General features: G+C 48.6%; 1 protein-coding gene across 1 annotated transcript in view; it reads right to left on the minus strand.

The window, feature by feature from the left end:
- The window catches only part of TAF1C (TATA-box binding protein associated factor, RNA polymerase I subunit C), a 96,602-nt gene extending 83,097 nt beyond the window's left edge, over window positions 1-13,505 (minus strand). The window contains exons 1-2 of the mRNA XM_075344160.1: window positions 13,449-13,505; window positions 5,174-5,308 (exon numbers count right to left, since the gene is read on the minus strand). Of these exons, the coding sequence (XP_075200275.1) occupies window positions 5,174-5,308 (135 nt within the window). The 5' untranslated portion in view covers window positions 13,449-13,505. The remainder of the gene's footprint in view (window positions 1-5,173; window positions 5,309-13,448) is intronic.
- Between the last annotated feature and the right edge of the window lie 247 nt (window positions 13,506-13,752).

Here is a 13,752-nt window from a genome sequence, read left to right on the forward strand (position 1 = left end):
CATCCACCTGTCTGCAGTGATATCTGCAGTATTACACCCGGAGGAGGCTGTAGTGTTATATCCCATCACCTGTCTGCAGTGATATCTGCAGTATTACACCCGGAGGAGGCTGTAGTGTTATATCCCATCCACCTGTCTGCAGTGATATCTGCAGTATTACACCCGGAGGAGGCTGTAGTGTTATATCCCATCACCTGTCGAGCAGTGATATCTGCAGTATTACACCCGGAGGAGGCTGTAGTGTTATATCCCATCACCTGTCTGCAGTGATATCTGCAGTATTACTCCCGGAGGAGGCTGTAGTGTTATATCTCATCCACCAGCCTCCTCCGGGAGTAATACTGCAGATATCACTGCAGACAGGTGGATTGGATATAACACTACAGCCTCCCCCGGGTGTAATACTGCAGATATCACTGCAGACAGGTGATGGGATATAACACTACAGCCTCCTCCGGGTGTAATACTGCAGATATCACTGCAGACAGGTGATGGGATATAACACTACAGCCTCCTCCGGGTGTAATACTGCAGATATCACTGCAGACAGGTGATGGGATATAACACTACAGCCTCCCCCGGGTGTAATACTGCAGATATCACTGCAGACAGGTGATGGGATATAACACTACAACCTCCTCCGGGTGTAATACTGCAGATATCACTGCAGACAGGTGGAGAAGATATAACACTACAGCCTCCCCCGGGTGTAATACTGCAGATATCACTGCAGACAGGTGATGGGATATAACACTACAGCCTCCTCCGGGTGTAATACTGCAGATATCACTGCAGACAGGTGATGGGATATAACACTACAGCCTCCCCCGGGTGTAATACTGCAGATATCACTGCAGACAGGTGATGGGATATAACACTACAACCTCCCCCGGGTGTAATACTGCAGATATCACTGCAGACAGGTGATGGGATATAACACTACAGCCTCCTCCGGGTGTAATACTGCAGATATCACTGCAGACAGGTGATGGGATATAACACTACAGCCTCCCCCGGGTGTAATACTGCAGATATCACTGCAGACAGGTGATGGGATATAACACTACAACCTCCTCCGGGTGTAATACTGCAGATATCACTGCAGACAGGTGGAGAAGATATAACACTACAGCCTCCCCCGGGTGTAATACTGCAGATATCACTGCAGACAGGTGATGGGATATAACACTACAGCCTCCTCCGGGTGTAATACTGCAGATATCACTGCAGACAGGTGATGGGATATAACACTACAGCCTCCCCCGGGTGTAATACTGCAGATATCACTGCAGACAGGTGATGGGATATAACACTACAACCTCCCCCGGGTGTAATACTGCAGATATCACTGCAGACAGGTGATGGGATATAACACTACAGCCTCCTCCGGGTGTAATACTGCAGATATCACTGCAGACAGGTGATGGGATATAACACTACAGCCTCCTCCGGGAGTAATACTACAGATATCACTGCAGACAGGTGATGGGATATAACACTACAACCTCCTCCGGGTGTAATACTGCAGATATCACTGCAGACAGGTGATGGGATATAACACTACAGCCTCCTCCGGGTGTAATACTGCAGATATCACTGCAGACAGGTGATGGGATATAACACTACAGCCTCCTCCGGGAGTAATACTGCAGATATCACTGCAGACTGGTGATGGGATATATCTGCAGTATTACACCCGGAGGAGGCTGTAGTGTTATATCCCATCCACCTGTCTGCAGTGATATCTGCAGTATTACACCCGGAGGAGGCTGTAGTGTTATATCCCATCACCTGTCTGCAGTGATATCTGCAGTATTACACCCGGAGGAGGCTGTAGTGTTATATCCCATCCACCTGTCTGCAGTGATATCTGCAGTATTACACCCGGAGGAGGCTGTAGTGTTATATCCCATCACCTGTCGAGCAGTGATATCTGCAGTATTACACCCGGAGGAGGCTGTAGTGTTATATCCCATCACCTGTCTGCAGTGATATCTGCAGTATTACTCCCGGAGGAGGCTGTAGTGTTATATCTCATCCACCAGCCTCCTCCGGGAGTAATACTGCAGATATCACTGCAGACAGGTGGATTGGATATAACACTACAGCCTCCCCCGGGTGTAATACTGCAGATATCACTGCAGACAGGTGATGGGATATAACACTACAGCCTCCTCCGGGTGTAATACTGCAGATATCACTGCAGACAGGTGATGGGATATAACACTACAGCCTCCTCCGGGTGTAATACTGCAGATATCACTGCAGACAGGTGATGGGATATAACACTACAGCCTCCCCCGGGTGTAATACTGCAGATATCACTGCAGACAGGTGATGGGATATAACACTACAACCTCCTCCGGGTGTAATACTGCAGATATCACTGCAGACAGGTGGAGAAGATATAACACTACAGCCTCCCCCGGGTGTAATACTGCAGATATCACTGCAGACAGGTGATGGGATATAACACTACAGCCTCCTCCGGGTGTAATACTGCAGATATCACTGCAGACAGGTGATGGGATATAACACTACAGCCTCCCCCGGGTGTAATACTGCAGATATCACTGCAGACAGGTGATGGGATATAACACTACAACCTCCCCCGGGTGTAATACTGCAGATATCACTGCAGACAGGTGATGGGATATAACACTACAGCCTCCTCCGGGTGTAATACTGCAGATATCACTGCAGACAGGTGATGGGATATAACACTACAGCCTCCCCCGGGTGTAATACTGCAGATATCACTGCAGACAGGTGATGGGATATAACACTACAACCTCCTCCGGGTGTAATACTGCAGATATCACTGCAGACAGGTGGAGAAGATATAACACTACAGCCTCCCCCGGGTGTAATACTGCAGATATCACTGCAGACAGGTGATGGGATATAACACTACAGCCTCCTCCGGGTGTAATACTGCAGATATCACTGCAGACAGGTGATGGGATATAACACTACAGCCTCCCCCGGGTGTAATACTGCAGATATCACTGCAGACAGGTGATGGGATATAACACTACAACCTCCCCCGGGTGTAATACTGCAGATATCACTGCAGACAGGTGATGGGATATAACACTACAGCCTCCTCCGGGTGTAATACTGCAGATATCACTGCAGACAGGTGATGGGATATAACACTACAGCCTCCTCCGGGAGTAATACTACAGATATCACTGCAGACAGGTGATGGGATATAACACTACAACCTCCTCCGGGTGTAATACTGCAGATATCACTGCAGACAGGTGATGGGATATAACACTACAGCCTCCTCCGGGTGTAATACTGCAGATATCACTGCAGACAGGTGATGGGATATAACACTACAGCCTCCTCCGGGAGTAATACTACAGATATCACTGCAGACAGGTGATGGGATATAACACTACAACCTCCTCCGGGTGTAATACTGCAGAGATCACTGCAGACAGGTGATGGGATATAACACTACAACCTCCTCCGGGTGTAATACTGCAGATATCACTGCAGACAGGTGATGGGATATAACACTACAGCCTCCTCCGGGAGTAATACTACAGATATCAGTGCAGACAGGTGGATAAGATATAACACTACAGCCTCCCCCGGGTGTAATACTGCAGATATCACTGCAGACAGGTGATGGGATATAACACTACAGCCTCCCCCGGGTGTAATACTGCAGATATCACTGCAGACAGGTGGATGGGATATAACACTACAGCCTCCCCCGGGTGTAATACTGCAGATATCACTGCAGACAGGTGATGGGATATAACACTACAACCTCCTCCGGGTGTAATACTGCAGATATCACTGCAGACAGGTGATGGGATATAACACTACAGCCTCCTCCGGGAGTAATACTACAGATATCACTGCAGACAGGTGGATGGGATATAACACTACAGCCTCCCCCGGGTGTAATACTGCAGATATCACTGCAGACAGGTGATGGGATATAACACTACAGCCTCCCCCGGGAGTAATACTGCAGATATCACTGCAGACAGGTGATGGGATATAACACTACAGCCTCCTCCGGGAGTAATACTACAGATATCACTGCAGACAGGTGGATGGGATATAACACTACAGCCTCCCCCGGGTGTAATACTGCAGATATCACTGCAGACAGGTGATGGGATATAACACTACAGCCTCCCCCGGGTGTAATACTGCAGATATCACTGCAGACAGGTGATGGGATATAACACTACAACCTCCTCCGGGTGTAATACTGCAGATATCACTGCAGACAGGTGATGGGATATAACACTACAACCTCCTCCGGGTGTAATACTGCAGAAATCATGGCAGGATTTTCCGCTTTGGGGCAGATACAGGCAGTTTGATCAGTTAATGAACGGTAGGTGCAGAGATGTTTGTTCTTCTCTACAGACAGTTGTGCGCTCTGTACACGGCCAACCGCTATATGGCACAATATAATATAGTCACATGTAAGGCAGTGATAACATCAGCTGCTGCGGTGCACGGATGGTGCGAATATCCACCACAAGACAGGTACAAGGGCAAATGGGGCGAGGGCTCCCTTCCCCCCACACCGCTCATCAAGGCTGTACTGGATATCTGCTCATATACTCACCTCCTTCACAGGAGCAGAGATCAGTAGATATGAATAGTGTAACCTGTGCGGTGACGCCTGGACTCCACCAGTGATGTGCCACCAGCACCACCCACTGCCTGACGACGCCATCTGCAGCCCCCCACTGCCACGTCCCAACAGCAGCCATCTGTAGACCCCCACTGCCACCTCCCCACAGCCGCCATCTGCAGCCCCCCCACTGCCACCTCCCCACAGCCGCCATCTGCAGCCCCCCACTGCCACCTCCCCACAGCAGCCATCGGCAGACCCCCACTGCCACCTCCCCACAGCAGCCATCTGCAGACCCCCACAGTCCACCGCCACCATGTGCATCCCCCCCATAGCCCAGCACTGCCACCATGTGCAGCCCCACACGGTTCACCGCCACTGCCATCTGCAGCTCCTTATGGCCCACCTCTTCCAGCAGCCCCTCACGGCCCACCTCCACCAGCAGCCCTTTACGGCCTCCTGCTAACAGCCCCTCACATATTAGGATCTAGTCTCCTGGACCACATGACTCAGGCTGAGAAAAACCCCATAACAAGCTGAAACTCCATATACACTCACCTTGTGGGGATCTCTGACACTTTCCACCACAGGGCCATATTGTCCCCATCCCAGGACAGAAGTGACATCGGCAGCCTCTTGATCTATGGAGCCCTGCTGGAAGAAGCTGGGAAACAGCGGAGATGGGAACTCCATCTGCAGAGAGGAAACAGAGAGATGAGAATGAGCACCCAGAAGACCTTCAGTAAGACAAGGCTCCTGTCTGGGGGGTGGGGGGGGGGGAAGGGTGTACAAGCCGTCCGGGGGGGAGGGGGGTGTGTACAGGCCGTCTCTGGGAAGGGGGGTGTACAGGCCGTCTCTGGGAATGGCGGTCTACAGGCCGTCTCTGGGGGGGGGGGAGGGATGTACAGGCTGTCCGGGGGGGTGTACTTAGAGTCGAAACGTGTGTAGGCGGGACCTGGCGCCATCTCTGCGGTGAGTAAGGTGATCTCCGGTTTTGTATTTGTTTTCCTATTTATGCCATTTTGGGTCATTTCACTTTCCACAGGGTCATGAATGTCTGACTTATTCTGTGGATTAGGCGTTTTTTACCCTTAGGCTTTATACAGCTTCACTATTTATAAACCGGACACATTTTCTCTACCACTCTGGTACGCCACCCTGTGCACTCTTATTATTACACCCCATTTGTGTTATATCTTTGTTCTCAATAAAGATTTATACGCTTATATCCTGGTTTCTGATTCTTTGTGTGTGAATTGGTGGTATATTACTTCTAGAATCAGCTTAATATCCATTCTACTGTGACTATGGGGTGGTGGTACTATTTCTCACTTTGAGTGACCACTGAAATTAATTTCCTCTAGTCTGATATATGAATTTTGGCTGAAAATTTGTTTTATAGACACATCTGCAGGTTTTTCTTTCAGCGCTCTATACAGACACATCTGCATGTTGTTCCCTCCGCTCTCTATAGACACACATCTGCAGGTTTTTCCCTCTGCTCTCTATACAGACATCTGCAGGTTTTTCCCTCCGCTCTCTATATAGACATCTGCAGGTTTTTCCCTCCGCTCTCTATACAGACACATCTGCAGGTTTTCCCTCCAGGTCATTAGTATTTGGTGGCACTGCCCTTACACTGTGTGACTTAGGTGAATCGTTTTGGATCCTTCCAGAAGCTTCTCACAATAGTTGGTGGAATTTGGGCCGATTGCTCAGCTCCACCAGATCTGTCAGGAGCAATGTTTGGAGGTCGCCGCTCGCTCCGGCCTATTCATCTTTGTCCATACATTTTCCATAGGATTGAGATCAGGGCTTTGTGATGGCCACTCCAAAACATTGACTTTGTTCTCCTTAAGCCCCTGTGTAACCAGTTTGGCAGTAGCTTCGGGTCATTGTCTGTTTGGAAGACCCATTTCCGCCCAAGCTGTAAGTTCCTGGCTGATTTTTTGAGATGTTCTTCAGTATGGCCACAATCTTCTCTCCTCATGATACCATCTATATTGTGAAGTCACCAGTCCCTCCTGCAGCAAAACAGCCCCACAACATGATGCTGCCCCCGTGTGTCACAGTTGGTATGGTGTACTTAGTCTTCAAAACTTCTCCCTTTTTCCTCCAAACGTAACGATGGTCATTATGGCCAACCAGTGCAATGTTAGTTTCGTCAGACCCCAGGACGACTCCACATATTAAGCTCTTTGTTCCGGTTGCATTTACCACCATTAATCTGGCTTTTTCCTGGTTTCTTTTGGAGTAATGACTTCTTCCTGGCAGAGTGGCTTTTCAGCCCAGGTTGATACAGGACTCGTGTCACTGTGGATAGTGACACAATGTTACCAGCTTCCGCCAGCATCTTCACAAGGTCTTCTGCTTTTGTTCTTGGGTTGATCTGCACATGTCTGACCAAAGCACGTTCATCTCTGGTGCACAGAACCCGTCTCCTTCCTGAGCTGTATGATGGCTGGACAGTCCCATCTTGTTTGTACTTGTATCTAATTGTTTGAACAGATGAACGAGGCACCTTCAGGTATCTGGAAATTTCACCCAAGGATGAACCAGACTGGTGCAAGTCCACAATTCTCTTCGTGAGATCTTGGCTGATTTCTTTTGACTTTCCCATGATGCTACACAAAGAAGCCGTGTGTTTGAGGTGTGCAGTAAAATACATCCACAGGTGTGTCTCTACTTAACTCAAATGTGGCCAATAAACCTATCAGAAGCTTCCAAAAACATGACATCATCATATGGACGGTCCCATATTGTTTAAAGGCACAGTACTCTTAGTGTATGGAAACGTCTGACTTTGCAGAAAAGAATAAAAATGCCTGAAAACATTCTCACAGATAACACTGGGGAACGCAATTTTTTAGGAGTTAGGTCAGACAACTGTTCTTAATTAATTTCTGGATGCTGAATCCAGAAATGATCTCAGTTTTTCTCTATCAGGTCAAGTTTTTGAACTATAGGATTTTTGTCGTCTCAAAAATATGTAAACTACTGTACCTAAAAAGTGGGTTTTTTTTTGGTTTTTTTTAAATAGTACAAATATGAACAAAAAATGAAATATATAAGAAATAGGCATGACAAATAGGTTTTTTAACACTATCATGTTTTTTACAAAGGAGATTATATATATATATATATATATATATATATATATATATATATATATATATATATATATACGCAAGTATGTAAGATAAAAATGTACAGTTATAGCTTTTTCTGGAGTGTTTACCTTGAGGACAATCACGTTTGATGCTCCAGCAATAGTCAGCCATCATATGTACATCCCATCTACCCTGGTAACGGGCTTCCATAACCTTCAAATCTTGGTGAAATCGTTCACCTTGCTCATCGCTAACAGCACCAAGATTTTCCGGAAAGTTGGCAAGATGGCAATGCAGAAAATGTAGTTTAATACTCATGTTGCAACCAAGCGCTTTGTAGCTCTCCAATAGTTTCTGAACAATTTCTTTGTAATTACTTGCACGTGTATTTCCAAGAAAGTTCTTGACGACGTCTTTGAATGATAACCAAGCATTCTTCTCAAGATCTGACATAGTCCCGGTGAAATGTTCATCTTTGATGAGCTGTCGAATTTGTGGACCATCAAACACACCAGCCTTGATTTTTTTTCAATGGACAGTCCAGGAAGTGCCAACATGATGTACTTAAAACAGTCACCGTCAGTTGGCAATGCTTTTACAAATTGCTTCATGAGACCTAGTTTTATGTGCAGAGGTGGGAATAGTATATTCTTCCTGTCAACAAGTGGCTGATGAAAAATGTTAGGATCTCCAGGTTTAAGACCAGATCTTGGAGGCCAATTCGACTCAACCCAATGCTTTTCTCGAGCTCTGCTATCCCACATACAGAGAAAGCAGGGATACTTTGTGTACCCACGTTGCTGACCAAGAAGGATGCAAACCATTTTAAGGTCAACACAGATGATCCAATATTGTGTGTCATATTTCAATAACTCAATAACTCTCTTTACATCTCCATGTTCTTCACGAAGAGAGACAGAATGCCCAATAGGGACTGCACCAAATAAATTGCCATTGTGTAGAAGGACACACTTAAGACTCCGCTTTGAGCTATCAATAAACAGTCGCCATTCATTTGGATAGTACATTGAAAGCCCTAATTCTTGTAGTAAACCAGGAATATTAGGGCAAAACACAAAACCGCTGTCACACCGAAAGTGCTGCAAAAATGTACTTTCTCTAGTACGAAAGTATGATACCTTCGCTCCTTGTTCAAGTAACTGTTCTCCTTCAGCCTTGATGCTGGTAATTCTGAAGCTTTTTTTTGATAAGCCCAATTCACATGCTAAATCATTAACTCGTGCTGATCAGATCCCTTACACACTGAATCCTTGTGAATGTCACATTCTGCATCATTGCTGTCACTGTGTTCCTCAACATCACTCAGAACTTCTAGAGATGGTCGCTGCTCACTGGCTCTGGAATTTCAGCTGAATGAGGCATTGGTCTGATCGCTGACGGGAGATTTGGAGATTCTATTTTACTTTTATTTTTCCTGTTAAATCCTGATGTTTTCACTAAACAGAAGTAACAGTCTGTGGAATGACTTTTTTGCTCTCTCCACACCATGGGGATACCAAATGCCAACTTTTCACGTGTTCCTTTGGTGCACATCCGTATACTCTCGACACACTGCTTGCACACTATGTGAGGGGCCCATGGCTTATCTTGATCACCGAGTTTTAAGGTGGTGTCACACACAGCGACAACGACGTCGCTGCTACGTCACCATTTTCTGTGACGTTGCAGCGACGTCCCGTCGCTGTGTGTGACATCCAGCTGGCCCCTGCTGTGAGATCGTTGCTGAATGTCCTGCTTCATTTTTTCGTTGTCGCTCTCCCGCTGTGAAGCACACATCGCTGTGTGTGACAGCGAGAGAGCGACGAAATGAAGCGAGCAGGGAGCAGGAGCCGGCGTCTGGCAGCTGCGGAAAGCTGTAACCACTGTAAACATCGGGTAACCAAGGGAAGACCTTGTCCTGGTTATCCGATATTTACCTTCGTTACCAGCCTCCGCCGCTCTTGCTGCTAGTGCTGGCTCCTGCTCTGTGCACATGTAGCTGCAGTATGCATCGGGTAATTAACCCTATGTGTACAGTAGCTAGGAGAGCAAGGAGCCAGCGCTAAGCAGTGTGCGCGGCTCCCTGCACTGTGACATGTAGCTGCAGTACACATCGGGTTAATTAACCCGATGTGTACTGTAGCTAGGAGAGCAAGGAGCCAGCGCTAAGCAGTGTGCGCGGCTCCCTGCTCTCTGCACATGTAGCGACGTTATGATCGCTGCTGCGTCGCTGTGTTTGACAGCTAAGCAGCGATCATAACAGCGACTTACAAGGTCGCTGCTACGTCACAGAAAATGGTGACGTAACAGTGATGCCGTTATGTGTGACACCAGCTTTACTTTAAAATATGCAAAATATGCTTGTTTGACAAATGCACTGATGTTTGCCCTTTGAACTGGTGAAAACACCACAAATATAGCAGAAGGAGTCAGGGTTGTTTAGGCATTTACGACGAGAGGAAGAAGGAGCAGACATGATCCGAAACAAAGGAAATATGTACATAAGTAAATAAAACACTGAGATGGAAAGTTACAAGCTTTGAAAACTAACAAAAAAAATCATAAAAGATATATAAATTACAACTAAGCGCCCAATGAAAAGAGAAAATATATCCCAAATCCTATTTATTCCAAGTATGATACATTTTTTGTGTAAAGATATTGATAATTATGAGGTATTGGGAGCTGCACTCACCTCTCACCACTGTCTCAGCTGTGCCTACTCTTACAATTTGCCACGTAGCTCTATATGAGTCGAATTGTACTCAGATAAGTCTTATTACAGAAATCAGTGCAATTCTGCTTCTTTGGCAGGGAAGTTGAGGAGGAAAAACTTGACGTGATAGAAAAAAACTGACTACATTTTTGGAATCAACATGACAATTTTAGTATAAATCAGCTGAAAAACCTAACTCAACAAATTTTTTTTCAAATTGTTCCCCAGTGTTATTATTATAGCACCATTTATTCCATGGCGCTTTACAAGTGAAAGAGGGCATACATAAAAACTAGTACAACAATCATTAACAGTACAAAACAGACTGGAACAGGAGGAGAGAGGACCCTGCCCGCGAGGGCTCACAGTCTACAGGGGGAGAGACGACCCTGCCCGCGAGGGCTCACAGTCTACAGGAGGAGAGAGGACCCTGCCCGCGAGGGCTCACAGTCTACAGGAGGAGAGAGGACCCTGCCCGCGAGGGCTCAGTCTACAGGGAGAGAGAGGTCCCTGCCTGCAGGGGCTCAGTCTACAGGGGGAGAGAGGACCCTGCCCGCGAGGGCTCACAGTCTACAGGGGGAGAGAGGTCCCTGCCCGCGAGGGCTCACAGTCTACAGGGGGAGAGAGGACCCTGCCCGCGAGGGCTTACAGTCTAAAGGGGGAGAGAGGTCCCTGCCCGCGAGGGCTCACAGTCTACAGGGGGAGAGAGGTCCCTGCCCGCGAGGGCTCACAGTCTACAGGGGGAGAGAGGTCCCTGCCCGCGAAGGCTCACAGTCTACAGGGGGAGAGATGTCCCTGCCCGCGAGGGCTCACAGTCTACAGGGGGAGAGATGTCCCTGCCCGCGAGGGCTCACAGTCTACAGGAGGAGAGAAGACCCTGGCCGCGAGGGCTCAGTCTACAGGGGGAGAGAGGTCCCTGCCCGCGAGGGCTCAGTCTACAGGGGGAGAGAGGTCCCTGCCTGCAGGGGCTCAGTCTACAGGGGGAGAGAGGTCCCTGCCTGCAGGGGCTCAGTCTACAGGGGAAGAGAGGACCCTGCCCGCGAGGGCTCACAATCTACAGGAGGAGAGAGGACCCTGCCCGCGAGGGCTCAGTCTACAGGGAACGGGTGATGGTACAAGAGGTGAGGACAGAGCTGGTTGTGCAGTGGTGTACCGGACTGAGGGTTATTGTAGGTTGTAGGCTTATTGGAAGAGGTGGGTCTTCAGGTTCCTCTTGAAGTAGATGTTTCTTTATATAAAGCGGGGGAGACCTGCAGATGTGTTTGTATAGAGAGCGGAGGGAAAACCTGCAGATGTGTGTCTGTATAGAGAGCGGAGGGAAAAACCTGCAGATGTGTCTGTATAGAGAGCGGAGGGAAAACCTGCAGATGTGTCTGCATAGAGAGCGGAGGGAAAACCTGCAGATGTGTCTGTATAGAGAGCGGAGGGAAAACCTCCAGATGTGTCTGTATAGAGAGCGGAGGGAAAAAACCTGCAGATGTGTCTGTATAGAGAGCGGAGGGAAAAACCTGCAGATGTGTCTGTATAGAGAGCGGAGGGAAAAACCTGCAGATGTGTCTGTATAGAGAGCGGAGGGAAAAACCTGCAGATGTGTCTGTATAGAGAGCGGAGGGAAAAACCTGCAGATGTGTCTGTATAGAGAGCGGAGGAAAACCCTGCAGCTGTGTCTGTATAGAGTGGATGGAACTTCTGGTTAGCACAGTATATAATAAAATCGGGTCCAGTGTTCTGTGCAGAATATTTTTTCATAAGAATTTGGTTGTTGAATATGCTATAAATGTCTGTTCTGTTCCTGATCTGAGAAGCTCGGCTTTTAGTGGAGGTTAATGTATAGATTACTTCAGCTACTAAGGCTGCACATGTCATAGAGGACGCAGGAGGAGGGATATACAGCGAGGACCTGACCCACAAAGGCTGCACATGTCATAGAGGACGCGGGAGGAGGGATATATAGCGAGGACCTGGCCCACGAAGGCTGCACAGGTCATAGAGGACGCAGGAGGAGGGATATATAGCGAGGACCTGACCCACAAAGGCTGCACAGGTCATAGAGGACGCGGGAGGAGGGATATACAGCGAGGACCTGGCCCACGAAGGCTGCACAGGTCATAGAGGACGCAGGAGGAGGGATATACAGCGAGGACCTGACCCACCAATGCTGCACATGTCATAGAGGACGCAGGAGGAGAGATATACAGCGAGGACCTGACCCACGAAGGCTGCACAGGTCATAGAGGACGCAGGAGGAGGGATATACAGCGAAGACCTGACCCACAAAGGCTGCACATGTCATAGAGGACGCAGGAGGAGGGATATACAGCGAAGACCTGACCCACAAATGCTGCATATGTAATAGAGGATGCAGGAGGAGGGATATACAGCGAGGACCTGACCCACGAAGGCTGCACGTCATAGAGGACGCAGCGCAGAAGGGATATACAGCGAGGACCTGACCCACAAAGGCTGCACATGTCATAGAGGACGCAGGAGGAGGGATATACAGCGAGGCAGGAGGAGGGATATACAGCGAGGACCTGACCCACGAAGGCTGCACAGGTCATAGAGGACGCAGGAGGAGGGATATACAGCGAGGACCCGGCCCACAAAGGCTGCACATGTCATAGAGGACGCAGGAGGAGGGATATACAGCAAGGACCTGACCCACGAAGGCTGCACAGGTCATAGAGGACGCAGGAGGAGGGATATACAGCGAAGACCTGACCCACGAAGGCCCTCATTGAAGCGCATACCAAGGAGGATGCAGGAGGATAAATATACATCGAGGCTTCGGATCGCACCGCTGCACACGCCAAGACGCCACCAATCAAAGCGCAGGGCATTTCTGGAGCTTTAATTACAGATATCTCAGCAGCCGAGCATCCGATCTTTCTACAACAGGTGTGCCTGGATACAGCATCCGAGGGCCAGGGTGGTACTGCCGTAACTTCATATAGAAAATCCTGGTGGTTGGTTCTCTAAGAAACTAACAGGCAAGACTGCTGACTACCTGCCCGTTCTACCCGGCACCAAGCGGTCAGGGACCACTCCTGCCAGCAATCCTCCAACATTCATCAGCGGAGCAGCTCCTCTCCCCGGCAGCTGTACAAGGCTTTCTGACTGACAGTTGGCTCCCTACAGTTAGGCAGCAGGGAGCTGGCTGTTAACCAGCATGACATTGGTAGCAACGCCCTGTCAACAGAGCAGCCCGGAAGAGAAGCTGCTGCTCTGCCAACGAGGTGTCACCAGAACCGCAAAATCACCGCAGGAGCGCTCAGTGACTGCACTCTCCATCCTCCCATCTTCTGTCTCTC

Source organism: Anomaloglossus baeobatrachus, chromosome 1 (assembly GCF_048569485.1).
Source record: "Anomaloglossus baeobatrachus isolate aAnoBae1 chromosome 1, aAnoBae1.hap1, whole genome shotgun sequence".
In the NCBI taxonomy this organism is placed as follows: domain Eukaryota; kingdom Metazoa; phylum Chordata; class Amphibia; order Anura; family Aromobatidae; genus Anomaloglossus; species Anomaloglossus baeobatrachus.